This window comes from Oryctolagus cuniculus, chromosome 18, assembly GCF_964237555.1.
Source record: "Oryctolagus cuniculus chromosome 18, mOryCun1.1, whole genome shotgun sequence".
In the NCBI taxonomy this organism is placed as follows: Eukaryota; Metazoa; Chordata; class Mammalia; order Lagomorpha; family Leporidae; genus Oryctolagus; species Oryctolagus cuniculus.
In genome coordinates this window covers 7,824,284-7,844,299 of record NC_091449.1, presented here as the reverse complement: position 1 = coordinate 7,844,299, position 20,016 = coordinate 7,824,284, and the positions used below count along the sequence as shown (strand labels likewise).

The 20,016-nt window shown below is 67.3% G+C and overlaps 3 protein-coding genes across 21 annotated transcripts; 2 read left to right on the top strand and 1 right to left on the bottom strand.

Annotated features, from left to right (window-relative positions):
- Positions 1–503: 503 nt before the first annotated feature.
- IRF3 (interferon regulatory factor 3) lies at positions 504–9,605 on the bottom strand. 11 transcript variants are annotated; one of them, XM_051840665.2, is made up of 8 exons: positions 9,487–9,605; positions 3,723–3,895; positions 3,044–3,212; positions 2,909–2,961; positions 2,359–2,638; positions 1,895–2,275; positions 1,298–1,413; positions 504–730 (listed from the first exon to the last, which is right to left on the bottom strand). In XM_051840665.2, the coding sequence occupies exons 2-8, from the start codon at positions 3,885–3,887 to the stop codon at positions 545–547; spliced, it is 1,350 nt and encodes a 449-aa protein (XP_051696625.1). In that variant the 5' UTR covers positions 3,888–3,895; positions 9,487–9,605; the 3' UTR covers positions 504–544. The 11 variants fall into 11 exon arrangements, with proteins under 11 accessions (XP_051696625.1, XP_069919166.1, XP_051696622.1 ...); XM_070063065.1 differs by lacking the exon at positions 9,487–9,605 and adding an exon at positions 4,775–4,845 and having other exon boundaries at positions 2,359–2,551; XM_051840662.2 differs by lacking the exon at positions 9,487–9,605 and adding an exon at positions 4,510–4,662.
- On the top strand, positions 4,576–9,668 carry BCL2L12 (BCL2 like 12). 3 transcript variants are annotated; one of them, XM_008252812.4, is made up of 7 exons: positions 4,576–4,710; positions 5,264–5,378; positions 5,503–5,645; positions 6,919–7,005; positions 7,092–7,183; positions 7,643–7,930; positions 9,447–9,668. In XM_008252812.4, exons 2-7 carry the CDS (start codon positions 5,272–5,274, stop codon positions 9,495–9,497), a joined length of 768 nt encoding a protein of 255 aa, XP_008251034.1. In that variant the 5' UTR covers positions 4,576–4,710; positions 5,264–5,271; the 3' UTR covers positions 9,498–9,668. The 3 variants fall into 3 exon arrangements, with proteins under 3 accessions (XP_008251034.1, XP_051696629.1, XP_069919175.1); XM_051840669.2 differs by lacking the exon at positions 7,643–7,930; XM_070063074.1 differs by lacking the exons at positions 6,919–7,005; positions 7,092–7,183; positions 7,643–7,930.
- Positions 9,669–11,905: 2,237 nt separating this feature from the next.
- On the top strand, positions 11,906–19,394 carry PRMT1 (protein arginine methyltransferase 1). 7 transcript variants are annotated; one of them, XM_070063071.1, is made up of 12 exons: positions 12,079–12,164; positions 13,966–14,023; positions 14,321–14,423; positions 14,629–14,730; positions 16,439–16,594; positions 16,674–16,737; positions 17,677–17,819; positions 17,962–18,049; positions 18,136–18,251; positions 18,390–18,540; positions 18,623–18,744; positions 19,089–19,394. In XM_070063071.1, the coding sequence occupies exons 3-12, from the start codon at positions 14,421–14,423 to the stop codon at positions 19,170–19,172; spliced, it is 1,029 nt and encodes a 342-aa protein (XP_069919172.1). In that variant the 5' UTR covers positions 12,079–12,164; positions 13,966–14,023; positions 14,321–14,420; the 3' UTR covers positions 19,173–19,394. The 7 variants fall into 7 exon arrangements, with proteins under 7 accessions (XP_069919169.1, XP_008251036.2, XP_069919172.1 ...); XM_070063072.1 differs by lacking the exon at positions 12,079–12,164 and adding an exon at positions 12,956–13,127; XM_070063073.1 differs by lacking the exon at positions 12,079–12,164 and adding an exon at positions 12,995–13,091.
- Positions 19,395–20,016: the final 622 nt, after the last annotated feature.

Below are 20,016 nucleotides of genomic sequence, written 5' to 3'. Positions count from 1 at the left end.
TTGGGGAGAGCCGGGCAGGAGCCTGGCCTGAGGCTGCAGGGGGGGTGGACTGGGGCAGGCGCGCTGCCCTCCCTGGCCTGGTGGGGGGAGGCTGGACCCAGACTGGGAGCAGTGCTGGCCGTCGGAGCGGGCGCTCCCAGGCCCCACCTCACGGTGTCTGGAACTCGGGGTACCTGGGTGCGGAGTACCTCGCTCTCCCCTTGGGCAGGGCCTCCTTCTCTGCAGCAGCCCTGAGGGGCTGAGCTGACCCGGTTCCCTGTCCTGGGGGAACCGGCACGGCAGCAGGGCCCAGGGTCACCGGGCGGCTCTGCCCGTGCCTGTCCTGCCCCCCAGAGCTGCAGTGTGAGCTGTGGGCGCAGGGGCGTGGCCGGCGCTGCTCACCAGGTCGCAGGTGCACCTGAGTGTGGACAGCCACAGACAGGCAAACGGACGCCCAGCAGCAGGAACACCCAGTCAGGGTCAGGCCTGGCCTGGGCATCCAGCAGCAGGACGCACACAAGTGGTGGTGTAGCAGGACCCGGTTTATTGCTGTGGAAGCCAGAGCTCAGGGCTCCCCAGTGACTTGGAAATCCATGTCCTCCATCAGGTCCTGCAGGTAGGCCTTGTACTGGTCGGAGGTGAGGGAGAGCGGCTGGCTGTTGGAAATGTGCAGGTCCACGCTGTTCTCCAGGGAGGAGGCGCCCCCTGCCCTGGCCATGTCTAACAGGGCCTTGAGGCACATGGGCACGACCTGCGGGGCAGGACAGAAAGGATTCCAGCTGCTGTCCTGTCCACCCGGGGAGAGGGCGGCTGCAGGGCCCCGCAGGCCCCACTTACACCCAGGATGACCACTGGGCCCAGGCCCCTGGGAAGGGTAGTTCCCCCGGCCACGCATGCAGGAGGCGTAGCTGGCGCCAGCCTCCCGTATGGGCGCTGGTTTGATTCCTGGCTGCTCCACTCCTGATCCAGCTCCCTGCTATGGCCTGGGAAAGTGGTGGAGGACAGCCCAAGTGCCTGGGCCCCTGCACCCACGTGGGAGACCCACCAGCTCCTGGCTCTGGCCTGGCCCAGCACAGGCCACTGCCAACTGGGGAGTGAACCTCTCTCTGTGTAACTGACTAAATCTTAACTAAAAAACACACAGGGGGCCAGAGTGCAGGGCTGGGCTGCCGCTGTCCAGACAGCTCTGGGGGAAGGATGAGTAACTGCGGGCTGAAGTGGGGTTTCGCCGGGGCTGCTGGGAGTTGTAGTTCCTGAGAGCAGAGCACCCTCTCCCTCTGCAAGCCCCCCCCCCCCCAGGAGTCCCCGGCTGCAGCACCTTGACCATCACGAGCCTCTTGACCCACGGCTGGTCCTGGGGCCAGGCCTCCCCCAAACAGAACCAGAGGGTGTAGCGAGGTGAGTGTCCGCTTCCTTCCATGAACGCGATCAGATCTGGGGGCAGGAACACGGTCGGGAGAGGGAAGACCTGTCCACACCTGCGTGCGGGCAGCAGCCTCATCCCCTCCCTGGCCTAGGCCCTCGGCCGCCCTGACCAGGGAGCTGCGGTGTGGGGGAGCCCCCAGCATGCGCAGAGCCTCACATGGCCAGGGGATACCTGGGCAAGACCGGGCGCTGCCGCGGTCACAGGACGTCTGGGTGGACGGAGGCCTGCGAGGGTCATCTCCCTGCTGGCCACCACCACCGCCCTGACGGCGGGACAGGGCCAGTGCGGTGCATCCCCAGCACCTGTGTGCCAGGCCTTGTGCCGTAGACCGGCCGTGGCAGGTTCAGAGAGGAGGCGGGCCCCAGCCTCGATGGGGTCGGGCAGACATCCTTCACCCCGGGTTACGGGGTGCACACAGCACCCTGGACACCTGGCCCCAGAGCCCTCCCCCGCTGTGCCCGTGCTCGCCTCAGCCCGTCGCCCGCTCACCTGCCACGAAGGGCCCCAGCTCGAACACGCTTCCGTCCTGGTCCTTGGGGACCTCGCCGGCGGGCCCGTGCCCGCTGTTGGGGAGCAGCTCCTCCCCCACGGCCCAGTAGGTGTGGCAGTGCCCCAGCCGCCGGGCACAGAGCCGAGGCCCCAGCTGCCACAGGGCCAGTCCCCCCTCCAGGCTCTGGAGCACGCGTCGCACGTAGCAGCTCACGCTCCCGTCAGACAGGGCCGTCCCGGGGTCCGGCAGGGCAACCGGCTGCCCCGGCAGCGTCCTGGCTGCGGCTTCCGGGCCCACGAGCCGCAGGCCTCCTGGGCAGCAGATGGTCTGCTGGAAGACCTGGCGGCCCCGGTAGAAGGCGGTCACCTCGAACTCCCACTCTGCGGGGCGGCGTGAAGGGCGGGGAGAGAGTGAGGCCCGGAGCCCTGGCCGCGGCCCCTCCCGCCCCTCCGCGGGCACTTACGTTCCTCGGGCACCAGCAGCTGCCTCAGTGGGTTTTCAGGGGGTGCGGGGTGCGGGCAGGGGCCGGGGTGGTCCAGGTGAGGGCTCAGCAAGAGCTGAGGGCAGCACTCAGGGGCCACAGCCCCAGCCCAGGGCCCCTCGTCCGGGCCGGCCGCCAGGCCCATGTCGCCCAGGAGCTGCTCCAGCTCGTCTTCCTGGAGGGACAGACGGAGCTGGGCGCCGCGGCCCTTCCTGGGGACTTCAGCCACGCGGGGACCCCTCGGCCCTCCACGAGCTCCAGGCTGGGGGAGACGCAGCCGCGCCCCTGAGCGCCTGGCAGACGGGGGTCTCAGAGGGGGCGTGTCCCTGGCACAGCAGCAAGGGAGGGGGAGGGGGAGGGGTTGAGGTCTCAAGAGGCTGAGGGCGCCATTATCCGAGGAAAGCTATGAAATCCTGGCAGGGTGGGGTGGGCGCTCCGATGCCCGAGGCTGCCGGACAGCCACAGGGGGCTGGGAGCCGGGGGGGGGGGGGGTGAGGCCAGGCCAGGACGACGGGGAGGGGTGCATGCTCACCTGGCTCTCAGAGGTACTGTCCCCCTGAACTTCGGGAGAGATGTCCCCAGCTCCTGTTGAGAAAGGCGATGGTGGCGGAGGGGTGCTGGGCACCGGACATCCCGGCCCTCCGTGGGGAACCCTGCTCTGGCACACCTGAGGTCACAAACTCGTAGACCTTGTGCGGGTCGTGAGGGTCCTTGCTCCGGTCCTCAGCTAAACGCACCACTTCCTTCCGGTTTAGGGCGGACCGGAAGTTCCTCTTCCAGGTTGGCAGGTCGGGCCTATCCCCGGGAGTATAGGCGCCGCTGGCCTCTGCCCAGGCCTAGGGCACCAGCGGTGCCGGGACACCAGGGAGGAGGATGAGACCCTGCCCTGGGGTCCTCACTTCACACAAGGCTCGCCCCCACTGCAGCCTCTGGCGCCCGGGTTCCATCCCGATTCTCGGATTCCCCACGTGCCCAGCTTCCCTATAATCCAGCCTCACCCCTACACCCTGCCTGCAGCTGTCAAACCCACTGATTCCCACACCAGCCTTCCGGGCCCCGCTGGTGTCTCCCTGCCTCTGCGGGTCCCAGGACAGCCTCAGCTCCGCCCCCGACGCTGTGTATCCTAAGCTGGTGGTTAGGAACCCCAGCTTTGGCCACTCCCAGAATTCAACAATCAAAGCCAGACTCAGCCGGCACCAGAATGCGTTTCCTTGGGGCTCTGGCCCTGATAACTGGAACCGGGCCGCTCCCACACTGCCTGCTCCCCAGCACCAGCCCCCCCACACCCGTCGCCTTAGGAGCAGGTGCCACAGGGCCAAGCCCCTCCCAGCCGAGCACGCGCGCACCTGGAAGATGCCGAAGTCCTGCGGCTGCGCATCCTGCCGCAGCCCGTGCTTCCAAGGTATCCGGAAGCGCTTCCGGTGCTCGTCCACCCACGACACGCCCTCCAGCTGCCCCAGGTCCAGCTGCTGGATCAGCCAGGGCAGGATCCGCGGCTTCTGCGTCCCCATGCTCCCGCCTGCGCGGACAGGGAGGTTCCTGGGCGTGGGCCCTCTCCTGCCCTACCTGGCCCAGGACTTCCACACCCAGGCTCCCTCCACGGGTCGCAGCGTCCCGTAATCGCCTGGTGTACAAACAGGGGGCCTCCTCTCCCATCCTCCGGAAAGACTCCCTGATTCAGCGAGGATTCCAGCCCAGACACACTGTAGACACCCAGCCTCCACGCCCTCGCCTCGGCCAGTGTAGACCTCCCCCTTTTCCTGATCCAAAGCCGGCATCCCCGATTCCACCGCGCTGTGGGCCGCCTTCCACGGTTCCCCCACGAGGGAGCCCCCTACCCGTTTCCAGCGCCGATGCTCGGGCACGACCCCCCGCCCCCGCCAGCGCGCGCGCCCCTCTCCACTCTGGAATGAACTCTTCCGCGTTACGGTCGGGGCGCGCAGGGTGGACGCCCACCGGCCCTGGGCTCCGGGTAGCTCTCAAGCTCGAACTTGCGCAGCTTGTGTCCTGTCAGCTGAGCTTTAGCGCGCCGGGGCTGTCTTTCCTATCGATCTCTTGAAATAAAAGCAATTTCAACATCCTCTAGGTAACAAGTTCCAAAGCCAAAGAGGCCGCCTGCAGCCCAGAGCGTACCCGTCTCGCCCCTTTTCGGTCTTCCGGCCACAGGCATGCTGGGAACGTCATATGCAAATCAGGCGGCACTCAGCGCCCCGCCCCTTCCACGTTGGGGGCGGTTACCCAACCGGCCCAGTGCGCAGGCGCGGGAAAGTTGACCTACTAGAAAAGTTTGTGTGACTTGAGGGAGGCGGCTGCGGCAGCGGGGCGCTGGGCCAGGTGAGTGGGGTGTTGTCCTTGGCTGGGATAAAGTGTGAATCGGGCCGGGACCCTGGAGCGGTACCTCAGCGCCGCTTCTCCGATGTCCCAGGGCCGGGGGTCCCCAACGTGCCAGCGTGGTGGTCGGAACTACATCTCCCAGCAGGCTTCGTGGCAAACACTCCCTTCGCCCCGCGCTCGCCCTCTGCGGGGCCTGCTGGGATTGGTAGTTCCCGGTCCCTTAAGGACGGCTAAGCTTGGCATATGCTAACTTCAGCATGCACGAGAAAGCCCCCTTCCCCTCGCGGACCCCGGAGTCCGGGCCCCCAGCCCCCTCCTCCCTTGGATCTAGGAATCCCAGCCCCGGGCCCCTCCTTTTCCGGGATAAAGCAGTTGGTTCTCATCGCACTTTTCCCTCTGGGGGACTCAAGAGTTTGGGTCCCTCAACCCTGAACCCTCCCCGAGGCCCTCAGCGCCTTCCTCCCTTTGGGGCCCAGGACTCCTGGGCCTCTCTTCATTCAGGGACGGGGGGCTTGGGCCCCAGCCGCCAGCTCCTCAGCCTCCCCTCCCCCAGGTGCCTCCATGGCGGGCTCGGAGGAGCTGGGGCTCCGCGAGGACACGCTGAGGGTCCTGGCTGCCTTCCTCAGGAGGGGCGAGGCTGCCGAGGCCCCCAGCCCCACCCCTCCCAGGTAAGAGGGACCCCCTCTCGCTCTCAGTCCGTCTTTGTCCAGCGAGGGAGAGATCCTCAGTGGGCAGGAACGAGGGACTGTCCCCAGGGGCCCCCCGGGGTCACTCTGAGGTCCCCCTCCCCAGGAACCCCGCCCCGGAGGAGCCGACAGACTTCCTGAGCCGCCTCCGCAGATGTCTTCCGTGCCCCCTGGGGCGAGCAGCCGCCCCCCCTGAGTCCCCTCGGCCTTCCTCCCTGCCCCTCCGCCCCTGCTATGGCTCGGAGCCGGGTAAGCCCTTCCTGACCGCAGGCAGGATGCGGTCCTAGTGCCGGGTTCCGGCTCCGCCCCCCAGTTCTCCGGGTGGACAGCGGGAGCGATCGCGGCCCCCCTGCACCTCTCCCGGTCCACATGGGTCTCGCCCTGTTGGACTGTGCAGCCCCCAGCACCTCCGACAGGGAGGCCGGAGCCCTGGACGCTTTGGCTGCGCAGCCGTGTGACCGTTCCCTTCCTGGTCCAGTGCGGCAGAGGTGGTGCGCAGCCATCCACCTTGCGCCGGCGCGGCCGGCAGAGCTGTGGTCGGTGAGCCCGGACAGCTGGGCGACGCGTGCTGGGATCAGTCCGCAGGTCCCGAGGTGCCCGGGACGAGAAGGGCTTCCCATCTGGGAAGTTTTCTGGATTGTGGAATATTGGTACAAACGTTACTGGTGGCCCATCCACAATCTGGAATCTAAAACTACTCGGAATCCTTTTGAAACGTAACAGATTGACCGGAGGGCAGCTTGAGCTGCACTTGGGACCCCGCCCCCACCCCGAGCAGAGAGCCTGCGCCCAGCTGGGCTCCCACTGATGCGCCCGGGGGGTCAGGTCGCCGAGTCCCTGCCCCGCGTGGGAGAGAGCCGGCGCAGAGCCTGCCTCCCGGCGTCGCCTGGCCACGTCTGGGCCGTTGCAGCCATTTGAGGAGTGACCCGGGGGGTGGAAATCTCGCCTTCTCACTTTCATTGTCTTACTCTCGCTCTGTGTTTCTGCCTTTCAAATAAACACATCACAAAGAAAATTGGTTGAGAGCGAGAGCGAGAGCGAGAGAGAGAGAACGCGCGCGCGCGCGCTATTTCCCGACTCCTGGTTCACTCCCCAAATACCCACGCTCTCCAGGCTGGGCCAGGCCCTCGTTCCTGGTCTCCCCGCGTGTGGCAGGAACCTGCTTCCGAAGCCATGGCTGCTGCCTCCTAGCGTCTGCCTCAGCAGGGGCCCGGAATTAGTGGCTGGCGCTGGGACTTGAACCCGGGTACTCTGATATGCCGTGCAGGCGCCCTAGCTGCTAGGCTAAGGGCCTTCTCCCTCTTTTTTAACACGAAGATGGATTGACTTGAAAGGCTGAGTGACGGGCAGCAGGGCTCCAGCTTGGCCCCCGGGGGGCTGCCGGCCTCGCAGACAGCACGTCCTTCTCTGTGAGCCGCTCTGTGGTTTGGGAGACGCTGACCCCGTCCGTAGCGGGGTGCCCTGGGAGGGGGGCTCGGGAAGGTTCCGGCCCCCGCGCCCGGCACGGCTGCGTTTGCTGCAGGCCCAGCTCCTGCCGACTTCTACACCCTGGTGGCGCAGCGGCTGGAGGTGCTGGTCCAGGAGCAGCTGAGAGCCCCGCCCAGCCCAGGTGAGGCCCCGAGGCACCTGCGGGAGGCGGGGCGGGGGGGAGGGTGGCCAGGGTTCCGCCCCAGCCACATTCCCGCCTGCCCCCAGAGCTGCAGGACCCCCCAGCCACGGAGAAGGAGGCCGTGCTGCGCCGGCTGGTGGCCCTGCTGGAGGAGGAGGCGGAAGTCATCAACCAGCAGGTGACAGCGGCCCCTCCCCTGGCGAGGACAGGAGCCCAAACCCGCCCGGGCCTGCAGAGGGAGGGGAAAGGGGTGGGGGAGGGGAGGAGTGGGGGTCTAAGGTGTGCTTGACCACAGTAGGGGCCTGGCTTGGGCTGCCCGAGGGCCTGCCGGCTCTGTGCTGGAAGCTGATTGGTTCAGGCGCTTGGGCGGAGCACGTGGGCCTGTAATGTTACCCTCGACCCTAGCCCGGCCTCGGAGACTCTGGCCCTGGGAGCCCACCGGGTTTGTAGCCCGATTGGCTGTGGAGAACTGGGGCGGGGTGTGGGTTCTAGGCCACGGAGTCCAGCTTGGGATTGGCCGATGCGATGGGTGGGGTGTGGCTTAGCGTGGCGGCATCTAGAACTGGCCTGAACCAGGGAGCCACGCCTCCCAGTCTCCTCATTGGTTGACAAGGCCTCCTCCCCCTCTATCCCGCAGCTGGCCTCGGACCCTGCCCTGCGCCAGAAGCTGGCCCGCCTGTCCACCGCCTCTTTCGCCCGGCTGGTGGAGCTGTTCTCTAGCCGCGAGGGCAGCCCCCGGCCGAGCCGCGCGAGCCCCTCCTTGCCTTGCCCGGGGCCCCCGCCGCCTTCCCCGGAGCCCCTGGCCCGCCTGGCCTTGGCCATGGAGCTGAGCCGGCGCGTGGCCCACCTCGGGGGCACGCTGGCGGGGCTGAGCGTGGAGCATGTGCACAGCTTCGCACCCTGGATCCAGGCGCACGGGGGCTGGGTGAGCCGGGTGGGGGCGGCGTCCTCCCACGTCCCTGCCCCTCCAAGTGTCCTTGCCCACGCGCCGCCTGCCCGGACCCCCGTGTAGACTCAGGGTTGAGCCCCAGATGAGTGACTGCCCCTCCTCCGCCCCGGGCTTCTGCGGCTCCAGCGTGGGCAGAGCGGTGGTGCCGCCTCCCCGGGGCGCTGTGGGCGCCGTGGGCATTTGTGTGCTCACCGGCTGCGGCTGTCCCGCCGGCCACCTCCGCACGAACGCCCATCCCGGGGAGCCCCTGCCTCGCCCCCTCGCCCCTCCTGGTCTGCTCCCCTGTCACCCCGTGCCGCCTTTCCCTGTCCCCACTTGAGTCGGAGGCCGCCTCCCTCCGCTCCTGTTCCCTCCCCGCCTGCCGCTCGCGGCCTTGTCTGCAGTGCCCGGTCAGGGCGGGCTTGGTCTCCAGCCCGGGCCAGGCTCTGCGAGTGTAGCCATTGCTTCCCAGATCGGCAGGAGTGGGGTACGGGGAGGAAGAGGCCGGTAGGGCTGGAGCGGGGTGTGCACAGGGGCGAGGAGAGAGTAGCAGGGGCACTCACACCCTGCAGGCCTCTGAGCCGCGGCTGCTGCGAGGGAAGCGACCAGTGGGAGGTTGACAGGCGCCCCCTGGAGGCAGAGTGGGGGAGGGCAGCGGAGGAGACGGGCGAATGGGCCGGGCGAGGCAGGGATGCGGCCCGGGCAGCTGCGCAGAGGCACTGAGCTCCTGGGGACGGGGCAGGCGGCGCCTGTGTTCGTCCATTTCCATTGCTACAGCAAAATACCTGAGGCTGGGTGCATCGTGAGCAACAGTCTTGCCGGCCTTGTGGGCCACAGCACCGGTTTCCCCAATCTCCCTGGCTAAGACCTTAGCGGGCCGCGCCAGATGCGATTAGGGCACTGCGGGGCCGGCCCTGGCGCTCCTGTCCGCCCTCTCGCGAGGACCAAGCTCGTCCCGCGGAACTGCCCGCCTACGTGCACTCCCAGTGACCTGACGAGCTCCCACTCGCCCCCACCGCCTCGCACGGCCACGCGGAGGGCCCCGCGGGGACCCACTCAGGAGCGGAGGGGACCGGAGGTGGCCCAGTTAGGAGTGAGGCCTGCTGGCCCCAGCACTGCTGAGCAGGGGGGAAGAAGCAGGGCCGGCTGCTGGGCCTTGTAATCGGAGATGGTCCCAGCCCCCAGAGCCGCCTGGTGGGGTGGGCCGATGGCCTTCCCCTGGGGCTGGGAGGAAAACCCCCAAGGCACAACCCCAGTGGTTACAGTGCCAGGGCTGTGATGGCCTTCCCGCTGCGACCCTACCCCCCCAGAGCCGCCTGGTGGGGTGGTCTGGATCGCCTTCCCCGGGGCTGGGAGGAAAACCCCCTCCCCAGGGTTTGGAGTGGAGATTTGGACACAGTCACAACCCCAGGGGTTACAGTGCCAGGGCTGTGCCGGCCGCTGGGTCTCTGCCGCGCCTCCCTCTGGCTGCGGCCTCACTGGGCTGTGCTCACGGGCTGCATTTCTCCTCCAGGAGGGCATCCTGGCCGGTTCCCCCGTGGACTTGAACTTGCCCTTGGACTGAGCTCTTCCCCGAAAGCGTTGCCGGACTGGACCTCACGCCCCTGCCTTCGCCGTGGGCTCTCCAAGCCTTCCTCTTCCACTCAGGGCGGTGGGGTGGTGGCTGCCCTACCTGTTTTTGCCAAAAAAAAAGAATTTGTTTAAACACTTTTCTTATTAAAAAGGTCAAAAGACATTTCGTTGTCTGTCCTTTCCCTGGAGAAGGAAGTTCTGAGTAGAGGTTTGGCTCAGTGCCGGCGTGGGGTCCAGACCGGGCGGCCGTTCTGGGGATGCTCCCGGCGGAACCCGCGAGCTGCAGGCCGGGCCGGTGTCGGAGGGCATCTGTGGGCGCTTCCGGCCCGGCACTGAGCTGGGTCAGCCCCTGAGGGAAGTGACCGTCCGCCTTCCTGGGGATCCAGGACTCTGCCCCCCAACCTTTCTCCTGGTTTCTCCTCTACCTGTAGGGCAGTGGCTTTCCGGCTATTTTCGGGCCAGCGCCCGCCCCAGAATGTGTCAAAGCCTGGGCTTCCGGCACAGTGCGGTCTGGAGCTCCCTGGTGGCCAAGCCGATTTCCCAGAGCAGAGCTGGGTTCCCGGGGAGGGCGGGGCCTGGGGGCCGCAAGCGGGCACTTTGTGTCGGGCCTGCAGCCGCTACTTTGTGTCCTGCGTTTTCAACTTTGTTTCTTCCGGGGGTGAGCTCGACTTCCGGCCTGGAAGGCTGTGCGGCGCCCTCGGGAAAACCCAGGTGCTGGCTCCCAGGGGCGGGCGCGTGCAAAGTGCCCGCTGATGGTGGCGGGGTGCACAAGGGGTGCCTCCTGCCAGAACTTTCCGGAGTGCCAGCTCAAGTCCCAGCTCCTCTACTTTATCCAGCTCTGCATGCATGCTGGGGCAGTGACCCGGACACCCAGGTCCCTGCCACCCCCTGGGAGACCCACGTGGACTTCTCCAGGCTCGTCTGGGCCCGCCAGGCCCAAACAGGCCTGCCACAGGGGCTGGCGCTGTGGCGTAGCGGGTGGGGCCGCCTCCCCATGTCAAGCTCCCTGCAGGATGGCCTGGGAGACCCGGGTGGGGTCTGGCCTGGCCCAGCGCAGCCCTCCGCACCCACCTGCCACCTACGTAAGCGGTTTCACCAAACTAAACTGGGTGCGTGTAATGTCCGTGACCTGCACCTCGAATAAAACTGGCTTAGCAGAACCCCAAATGTTTCCATTCTACTTTCTGAGATGGAAACACCGCCTTGCCCCCCCCCTCCCCGAGCGATTCTCCCTCTAAGCAATGGCGTGCTGGGGGAGGGGCTACATTCATTTAAATCTGAGGGGCGGGCTTTCAGCCTAACCGACGAGGCCCCTACATCCCGCCCTCTATGCCTGGCTCCAGCTCCAGGTCCCTACTAAACCGCAGCAGCTGGGCCCCCCACCCACGTGGGAGGCCGGGACGGAGCTCCAGGCGCCCAGCTTCTGGGCCTGGCCTTTGTGGGACATCTGGGGCGGAGACCCAGGCAGTGGGAGTGTGCTCGCTCGCGCTCTCCGCCTCTGCCCTCGGGGGTGCTAGGGAGCGGGTGGGAGGCAGGGGCGGGGGCCCGGTGCTCGGACGCGGGGAGCCCTGGAGAGCGGGAGGCGAGCTGATAGGTCATCCAGGGAACCTCCCTGTGCTCGAGTGGACCGGGCGGGAAGCCCGCCGGGGCGTGGAAAGGCGCCGGCCCGAGGACTGCGGCGGGGTGCACGCACTCAGCGCCCGGCATTAGCCTCCACTGCGTGCCTGCGTGTAGATCCGGGAGGGCTTCCCGGAGGCGGCAGCGGCCGGACGCCCGCACTGACCGCTGGGTGCCGGCCAGACAAAGGGAGGAGGGCGTTCCTGGCAGGAGGCGGGACGTGGCGAAGGCCCGGCGGCCCAGAGGGGGCTGCTGGGTCCCAGACTTGGCGCCGTTAAGGACGGGGCGCGGGTGACAGGCGTCCACGCCTGGCTCCCATCAAGCCCTCCCTGCCTCGGGGCCTCGCGCTGCGTCCGTTCCTGTCCCCGGGTGAACGGGCACAGGCTCCCCGGCTCCTGCAGGACTCCCCTCGAGCTGCCAGGACCCACCGGACGGACGATGAGCGGCAGTTCCTCTGAGCCAATCGCTGGTGCCGAAAGGCCGGCCTGGCTCGCTCCCCGTGGGCCAATTGCCGTGTTCTCCTTGAGGGCCGTGCTCGGCCAGAGCTAGCCAGAGGCCTGGTGACGTCACCTTCCGGCTTAGCCAATAGCAGCGATCAGGTGGCGGGTCAATTCGTTGATGGACAGCTCTGCTTCAAGACGTCCGCTTAGCGCGAGGACCGCCGGGAAGTTTTGAGGAGGTGCTGGGCGGACACTCCTGGTTAACTTTGTCCAATCAGTAGACGGGGTTCTTGAGATGGACAGGCAGCTTCTCCCATCCCAGTCGACTTAAGGGGGCGGGGCTGTGACCGCCAGACTGGGAGGGCCCTGGCCTTTGACGGGCGTCTTCGGCACCCAATTGCTACACGGTATTTTCAGACGGGCCGCCGCCGTTGCCAATGAAATCTCCTAGCGCGGTAGCGGTAGGCGTGTCGTCGACCCTCCGGTATAAGGCGGTCCCGGGGGAGTGAGGAGAAAGGGGGGGGTCTCGGCTGCCGGAGGAGGAGGAGGAGTAGGTGCGGGTGAAGATGGCGGCAGCCGAGGCCGCGAACTGCATCATGGAGGTGAGAGCCCGGAGCGCCGCCGGGGATGGGGGCGGCCTGGCGTCGGCGTTTTACGCTCCCGCGGTGGGGAGGGGGCTCTGAGTCGCCGAAGTGGGGCTAAAAGGGCCCCTGGCCGCGCGGAGGGAGCGGCGAATGCTCCGGATCTGAGGATATCGCTGGAGTTGGGGGGTTCCCTCGCTTTCTGGGGCCTTCGATACCCGGCTGAGCCGAGGGGCTCATCCCCCCTCCCACGTGGAGGAGGGCCGGGGGCGCTTCCGGCCGGGCCCCCACGTGGCTGCGGCGCGGTGGGTGGGGAGGGGGTGTGCCGATCCCGGTGGCCCGGCGGACTCCACGTGCGGGACAAAGGCCCCGCCCCCGCCCGGAGGAGGGGGTCCGGTGGGAGCCTCCGACCCCCTCGCAGAGCCCCTCCAGGGCTGCTCCCCGGGGACCGGGTTGCACGCGCTGGGGTGGGGTGTGCCTGCTGACCGGCCCCTCGGAAGGAGTCTTGGGGGGCGGCGCTGGTCCCCCCTGCACACGGGGCCAGGGACCTCCGCGCGGCGTGGGAGAGAGATGGAGAATTGCAGCGCCCCCCCAGCTCCTCCTCTGCCCCCGGGCTCTCCCCGGGCCGGGGCTTCGGGAGCTGGGGGATGGGTCATGCCCCTGTGACCTCCCTGTGCGGTGGGGGGGCACCTAGATGGAGATCTCCCCGATAGGGCGCCGCGCACCCCCTGGTGGCCAGTTCTCGGCGTGTGGGAGGGACCTTCTTCATGGGCGTGTCCGCAAGCCCACCTCCCCGTTGGAGCCCTCCAGGGTGGGCGGAGGGAGAGTGTTGGCCGGGAAGGCGATGGGATGAGAAATGCACCGCGCGCGGGCTGTGAGCTGTGCCCGCTGGGTTCCCGCGTGTGCGAGCGTGGGAGATGACCTTGCCCGGCCTGACGGAGGGTCCTGGTTTGCAGCGAGATTTCGGCCCTGTGCAGCCATGGGGTGAAGGTTCCAGTTTGGGTGGTTGCAAGCCCTCCCGGGACGGGGCACGCATGGGTGGTATTCGATACCGCTGGCTTGGGAGAATTTGGGGAGAGGGCCTGGAGCCAGGTGGGCCGTGGCCTGTGACTTGGCCCCTCTGAAGAGGTGTGGTGTGGCGGACTGTCACCCCTCGTAGCGTTCTCGGGATGGGGGTGCAGCACTCACTGCCCCGCGGGGCCCCCTTGACTCTCCTGGGGAGAGTGGAGGAAGTGACTTCCCGGAAGTCACGCGTGGGGGCTTCAGGGTCTGGGTGGCCGAGACGGGCCACCTGTGGGGCCGTCCTCGCGGGGCTGGCCTCCCGGCTCCTGCCCTTCCTGGTTTTGTGTGGAGCTTCCTGAAGCCACGGCGGGAGCCGGGAGCCGGGGTGCTGGCGCTGGGGGTGGCCGCGTGCCCAGCCCTCTTTCTGGAATCCTGCCCCACGGGAGGCCTTGGGGGCGCACCCCGCCGGCCCCCCTCGCTCCAGCTATTCAGGGCACCGGGGATGGGGTGTGAGGAAGCGTCACCTAATCTGGGGGGATTAGGCAAGGAGCAGGAGGGACAGCTGGCGCTGCCCGTGTGCCCGGCGGACGCCAGGTCCTCGGCCGGGGTGGGGGCAGGCCGCCATCTCTCCAGCCACAGCTGGGATAGGAGACCCCGCTTCTCCCTCCACTTCTCCCCTCCCTTTCTCACCGCCCCATCACTGACTCCCTCCTCACAGCGCCCAGCCCGGAGCAGGAAAGTGAAGGGATCCCACTCCCCAGAGACTGGCCCTCCCTGGCCTCTCCCGTAGCTAATCCTCTCTCCCTGTACTCTCTCCTAGAATTTTGTAGCCACCTTGGCTAATGGGATGAGCCTCCAGCCGCCTCTTGACGACGTAAATATCCTTTTGTGAGACCCCTCCCACCCGCACCTGCACATAAACCCATCTCCCCACACGGCCGGCCCCCCACCCGCACCTCCACATCAGTCTGTCTCGCTCTGAGACCCGCCCCCACCTGCAGCTCCACACAAGTCTCTCGCCACACGGCTGGCCCCTCCCACAGGCCTCACGGTGGTCCCTGTGGCTTCAAACCAGCTTCCCCAGAAGCCCCCGCCACACTTAGTGCCAACCCCTCCAGGGTCACGGCCCCTGCTGGCCCCGGTTCCGTGGCTGCTTCCTTAACTCCATCTCCAACCCCCTGGCCCTTCCCCGCGTCTGCCCCAGTCCTGCCTTCCCTTCCCCTCCCCTCCCCAGCTGTGGGCTGAGCTAGAGACGGGGGCAGAGAGACTGGAGAGATGGTAGGCGGGCCTGCGGCATCGGGCGCTCCCCTGGACGGTGCTCTGGGGGGTCCTGGACGTGGCGAACGGGGATCGTAGGTTGTGGGGGCTGCGGGGACTCCAGGGCCGTCACGGCTATGATTCGGGGGTCTCGGTAACACTCCTGAGGGAAAGGCGGGGAGGCGGAGCCCCTGGATCTAACCGTGCCCCGTCCCCTCCCTGCCAGGTGTCCTGCGGCCAGGCCGAAGGCAGCGAGAAGCCCAACGCCGAGGACATGACGTCCAAAGACTACTACTTTGACTCCTACGCCCACTTCGGCATCCACGAGGTGAGTGCGGCCCTGAGGCCTGTGCGTGCGTAGGAATATTTGCATATCTTCATGTTATCGGAAGCGGCTGGTTCCCTCACCCCAGTGCCTGCAGGAGCTAGGGTTGGCGCAGCCAGGAGCCAGGGCCGCCCACGTGAGCACCTGTTAGGGGCTGCCTGGGGAGAGGAGGCGTGGGGTCTGGAACTCGGGCACCCTGGATGCGATCCGGGCCGCCCAGGGTTAGGCCTGTGAGGTCTGGGTGGGTTAAGGGTTGAGGATGGATGGAGCTGAATTTCCCAAGCAAGCGCACTGCCTCCCTGGCAGCCAGCCCACCTCGGCCCCTCTACTGCGCCTGCGCAGCTGGTACTCCTGGGTCAGCTCGGCCCAGCCGTTGCCTTGGAGACCAAGCCTGGTGCTCTGTAGGACCCGAGCCTGGGTGGGCGCGCGCGCATGCGTGCCTGAGCCCGCCACGGAGGTCACGGCCTGCCGGGCCTGCCGGTCTCTGCCGCCCTCTAGTGACCGGCAGTGGGACTGCGCCCCAGCCCCCGTGGCTTCCGAGTCCGTTTCACCGAGAGACCATGCAGCTGGGGTGACATTCCAGGACGTTTCTCCCTTGGCTGCTTGCTTTTTTTTTTTTTTTTTTTTTTTGACAGGTAGAGTAGACAGAGACAGAGAGAAAGGTCTTCCTTCCCTAGGTTCATCCCCCAAACGGCCGGCGCTGTGCCGATCCAAAGCCAGGAGCTTCCTCCTGGTCTCCATGGGGTGCAGGGCCCAAGCACTTGGGCCATCCTCCACTGCACTCCCGGGCCACAGCAGAGAGCTGGCCTGGAAGAGGAGCAACCGGGACAGAATCCGGCGCCCCGACCGGGACTAGAACCCGGTGTGCCGGCGCCGCTAGGTGGAGGATTAGCCTAGTGAGCCGCGGCACCAGCCCTGCTTTTCTTATTATAAAATTGCGTTGTTCATATAGATGTATTTTTCTTAAATCTACATTTTAAAAATCTTTTAAAGTCTCTGGCGAAGGCAGAGAGACAGAGATGTCCCATCAAATGCTCCTAAGCGCCAGGGCTGGGCCAGGCTGACGCTGGGAGCCAGGAGCTCCACCCAGGTCTCCCACGAGTCACCTGCTACCTGCCTGGGCTGTGGGGGCGGAGCAGGGACGCCCCCAGGCGCGGCCGTGCTGTGGCAGACACCCACCCTGTGCTTATACTCTTTCCCCTGTTTTAATTCATCTTATTAATTTGAAAAGCAGAGTGACAGGGAAAGAAAGCCTCCGTTTGCTGGTTCACTCCCCACAGGCCAGGGCTGGGCCGGCCGAGACCAGGAGCCTGGACCCCACCCAGGTCTCCCACGTGGGAGGCGGGGCCCAAGCGCTTGCACCACCTTCGGCTGCCTCCCCAGACGCACTAGCCGGGAGCTGGACTGGAAGTGGAGCATCCGGGACTCGAACTGTGGTTGTGGGTCCCAGGTGGTGTTGGCTTGGCTCGCGCGCCAGGGCTGTGTGGTCTCCGTCATTCCAGTTCCTGTCCGTGCGCTGCTGGAGGGAGCCCTGCAGACCCCGGCTGAGCTGAGCTTCCTCCCCCGGTCTGATTTTTACAAGTAGGAAAACAGGTGCACACCTCCCGGTGTTGTTTCCAGGGCTCAGAGCCCGCAGTGGGGCCGCCCCCGGCCGTGCAGCCCGGCTGTGGGGGGCTGGCGCCCTCATGGTGGCCGCGTGCTCTCGCCCTAGGAGATGCTGAAAGACGAGGTGCGCACGCTCACGTACCGCAACTCCATGTTTCACAACCGGCACCTGTTCAAGGACAAGGTGGTGCTGGACGTGGGCTCGGGCACCGGCATCCTCTGCATGTTCGCCGCCAAGGCCGGGGCGCGCAAGGTCATCGGGGTGAGTCTGGGGCGTCTGGGCGGCGAGGGCGGCCAGGGCGGGGAGCTGCCGGGGGCTCACCCTTCTGTCTGGCCCCCAGATCGAGTGCTCCAGCATCTCTGATTACGCGGTGAAGATCGTCAAAGCCAACAAGCTAGACCACGGTGAGCCCCGGAGGAGGAGGGGTCTGTGGGGGCGGAGTGGGCGACCCCCAGTCCCACAGGGCACAGCTCAGAGCAGGACACGCTGGCCGCCTGCGGAGAGAGAAACTCAGAATTGCAGAGAGGGAGAGGGAGAGAGAGAGAGGTCCTCCATCCGCTGGTTCTCTCCCTGAATGGCCGCCATGGCCAGGGCAGGGCCAGGCCGCAGCCAGGAGCCAGGAGCTTCATCCAGGTCTCCCACGTGGGGCCATCTTCCACCACTTTCCCAGGCGCATTAGCAGGGAGCTGGATGGGAAGTGGAGCAGCCGGGACTTGAACCGGTGCCCGTGTGGGTGCTGGCGCTGCAGGCAGCGCTTTACCCGCTGCGCCACAGCTCGGGCCACGTGCACGGTTCTCATCGGCATCTTGTGCAAATCCATTGCCCTTTGCCCTTTGCTGTTTGGCTGCTGCAGATGCTGTTCTGTCCCCTGGCTGTGTCCTGCGCCAGGTGCCGCGGCTGTTTGTTTCTTTTTTGTAATGTGAAAGACACACACACACACACACACACACACACCCCGCTGGCTCCCTCCCCAGTGCCTGCAGCAGCTCGGGCAGGGCTCCCCCAGGCCTCCCACGGGGGCAGGGCCCGGCCTCGCGAGCCTGGGGGTGCCAGGAGGTTTCCCAGGTCCGAAGGCTTCCAGGAGCGGAGGCATTCTTTCAGCGGATTCATTGGAAAGGCTGAGGGAGAGAGAGGTCTGTTGTCTGCTGGTTCGCTGCCCAGGTGCCCGCCACAGCCCAGGCTGGGCCAGGAGCTCCGCCGGTCCCCCGCGTGGCTGCAGGGCCCAGCACCTGGGAGGCGCACCCGCAGGGCAGCCTGCTTTGATGTCTGAAGACCAGGGCTGGCCGCAGCCCCGGGGAGGGGTCCGCCGGCCCCGGGGCTGACGGCGCCCCGCCCGCCCGCAGTGGTGGCCATCATCAAGGGGAAGGTGGAGGAGGTGGAGCTGCCCGTGGAGAAGGTGGACATCATCATCAGCGAGTGGATGGGCTACTGCCTCTTCTACGAGTCCATGCTCAACACGGTGCTCTATGCCCGCGACAAGTGGCTGGTGAGACCCGGGCGGCTGGGAGGGCTGGTGCGCATGCGCACGCCTGTGGCTCTGCCCCGGGCGCCCTCTGGCGGCCCTGTGCGGTGTAGACAGGGTGGAGGGGTGGGAACTCCATTCACGGCTGCCCCCGCCCCCTCCGCAGGCCCCTGACGGCCTCATCTTCCCGGACCGCGCCACCCTGTACGTGACAGCCATCGAGGACCGCCAGTACAAAGACTACAAGATCCACTGTGAGCCCGGGGCCGCGCGGGGGTGGGCGCGGGCTGGGGCGGGGCGGGGCTGCGGCGGGCTCACCCCTCCTCCTGCCTGCCCGCAGGGTGGGAGAACGTGTACGGCTTTGACATGTCCTGCATCAAAGACGTGGCCATCAAGGAGCCCCTGGTGGACGTGGTGGACCCCAAGCAGCTGGTCACCAACGCCTGCCTCATCAAGGTGAGGGCGGGGCGGGCGGGGGACCAGGGGCCGATTGGGAATGGCGGGGGCGGGGTGGGGGGGCGAGGCTGTGCGCGGGGGCGTGGAGGACGGGGGCGAGGCGCGTGCGGCGCGCGCCTCAGGCGGCCTGTCCCGCAGGAGGTGGACATCTACACCGTGAAGGTGGAGGACCTGACCTTCACCTCGCCCTTCTGCCTGCAAGTGAAGCGGAACGACTACGTGCACGCGCTCGTGGCCTACTTCAACATCGAGTTCACGCGCTGCCACAAGCGCACCGGCTTCTCCACCAGTGAGCGCCGCCTCGGGCCCTCCCCGCGGGGGGGGGTGCGGGCCGGGCGGGGGCCGCGGGGCTGAGCGCGCGCCGCCCCCAGGCCCCGAGTCCCCGTACACGCACTGGAAGCAGACGGTGTTCTACATGGAGGACTACCTGACGGTGAAGACGGGCGAGGAGATCTTCGGCACCATTGGCATGCGGCCCAACGCCAAGAACAACGTGAGGCGCGGCCGGGGGCTGGGGCGGGCCGGGGGCTGGGGCTGGGGGCGGCGCTGACGCGACTGGCCGCCAGCATGTCCAGGGCGGGGTGTGCGGGAAGTGGGGGCTGGTGGAGCTTCGGGAGCGGGCTGGCAGGGACCGCAGCCCCCGGAGCGCTCCTCGCTGCCCCACCACGGGTGGCACAGTGTCGCCTGTCACAGCAAAGCTCCCGGGAGGAGGTGTCGTGGAGCTGTGGCCGCGGCAGGGTCAGGGCACGCGGGGCCTCCGCGTGTGGACGGCGGGGTGCGGGGCTGAGCCTGGGCCCACGCCTCCCCCAGCCCCTCATGGCCGCGCCCTCTCCACAGCGCGATCTGGACTTCACCATCGACCTGGACTTCAAGGGCCAGCTGTGCGAGCTGTCCTGCTCCACCGACTACCGGATGCGCTGAGCGGCGCCGGCGTCTCCCGCCCCGGCCGGCTGGCCCTGCGCGGCCCGTGGCGTTCGTTCCTAGGCGGTCCCGGGGCTCCCCCTTCCTCTCCCTCCCTCCCACAGAAGAGGGTTTTAGGGGCATGGGCTGGGGGGATGGGGAGGGCACATCGTGACTGTGTTTTTCATAACTTATGTTTTTATATGGTTGCATTTACGCCAATAAATCCTCAGCTGGGACGCAGCTCGCCTCCTGGGGTCGGCGGCGGTTGGGGTTGGGGGGGGGGCTGCGGTCTCAGGCTCCGCCCTCTGTCTGCCCACTGCTGCTTCCCACTCTGGGTCAGGCCCCAGCCTCCCTGTGATGGCCGAGCCAGGCCTTCGGCTTTCCAAACACCGCCCCCCACCCACATCTCAGTTCCCCTCGGGCTGTTTTCTCCAAGGCCAGACCTGGGCTGACTCAAGTATCGCCCAGCGCTCTGACTGGGAACCTGTGGCCTAGCGTGGGTGGGGGTTGGGGGCCCTGCAAGGCTGGGGGCTGGAGACCAGGGAGTTTGCCTCTGAGGAGGCCCTGACGGACACAGCTACAGGTCGGCAGGGAGGGCCCTACCTGCCCTGGTTCCACAGGCGGCCCAGGGACTCCAGGATTCCGCCGCCATCTGTCTAGGCAGCTCCCTCCAGCCTCCCTTTTTTCCGGGGAACTGCTACTGTATCCCTCCCAACCTGCTACTGTGTCAGCCCCATCCACTTCCAGGTGCCCTCAAAGGGGCGGGGCCTCCTGGGGCGCGTGCCAGCGCAGCCCCTGCATTGCGCTGTGGCTGGTGCTCCTAGACTTTGGGCCTGTTTGGCCCCTGCCTGGAAAGTGGACG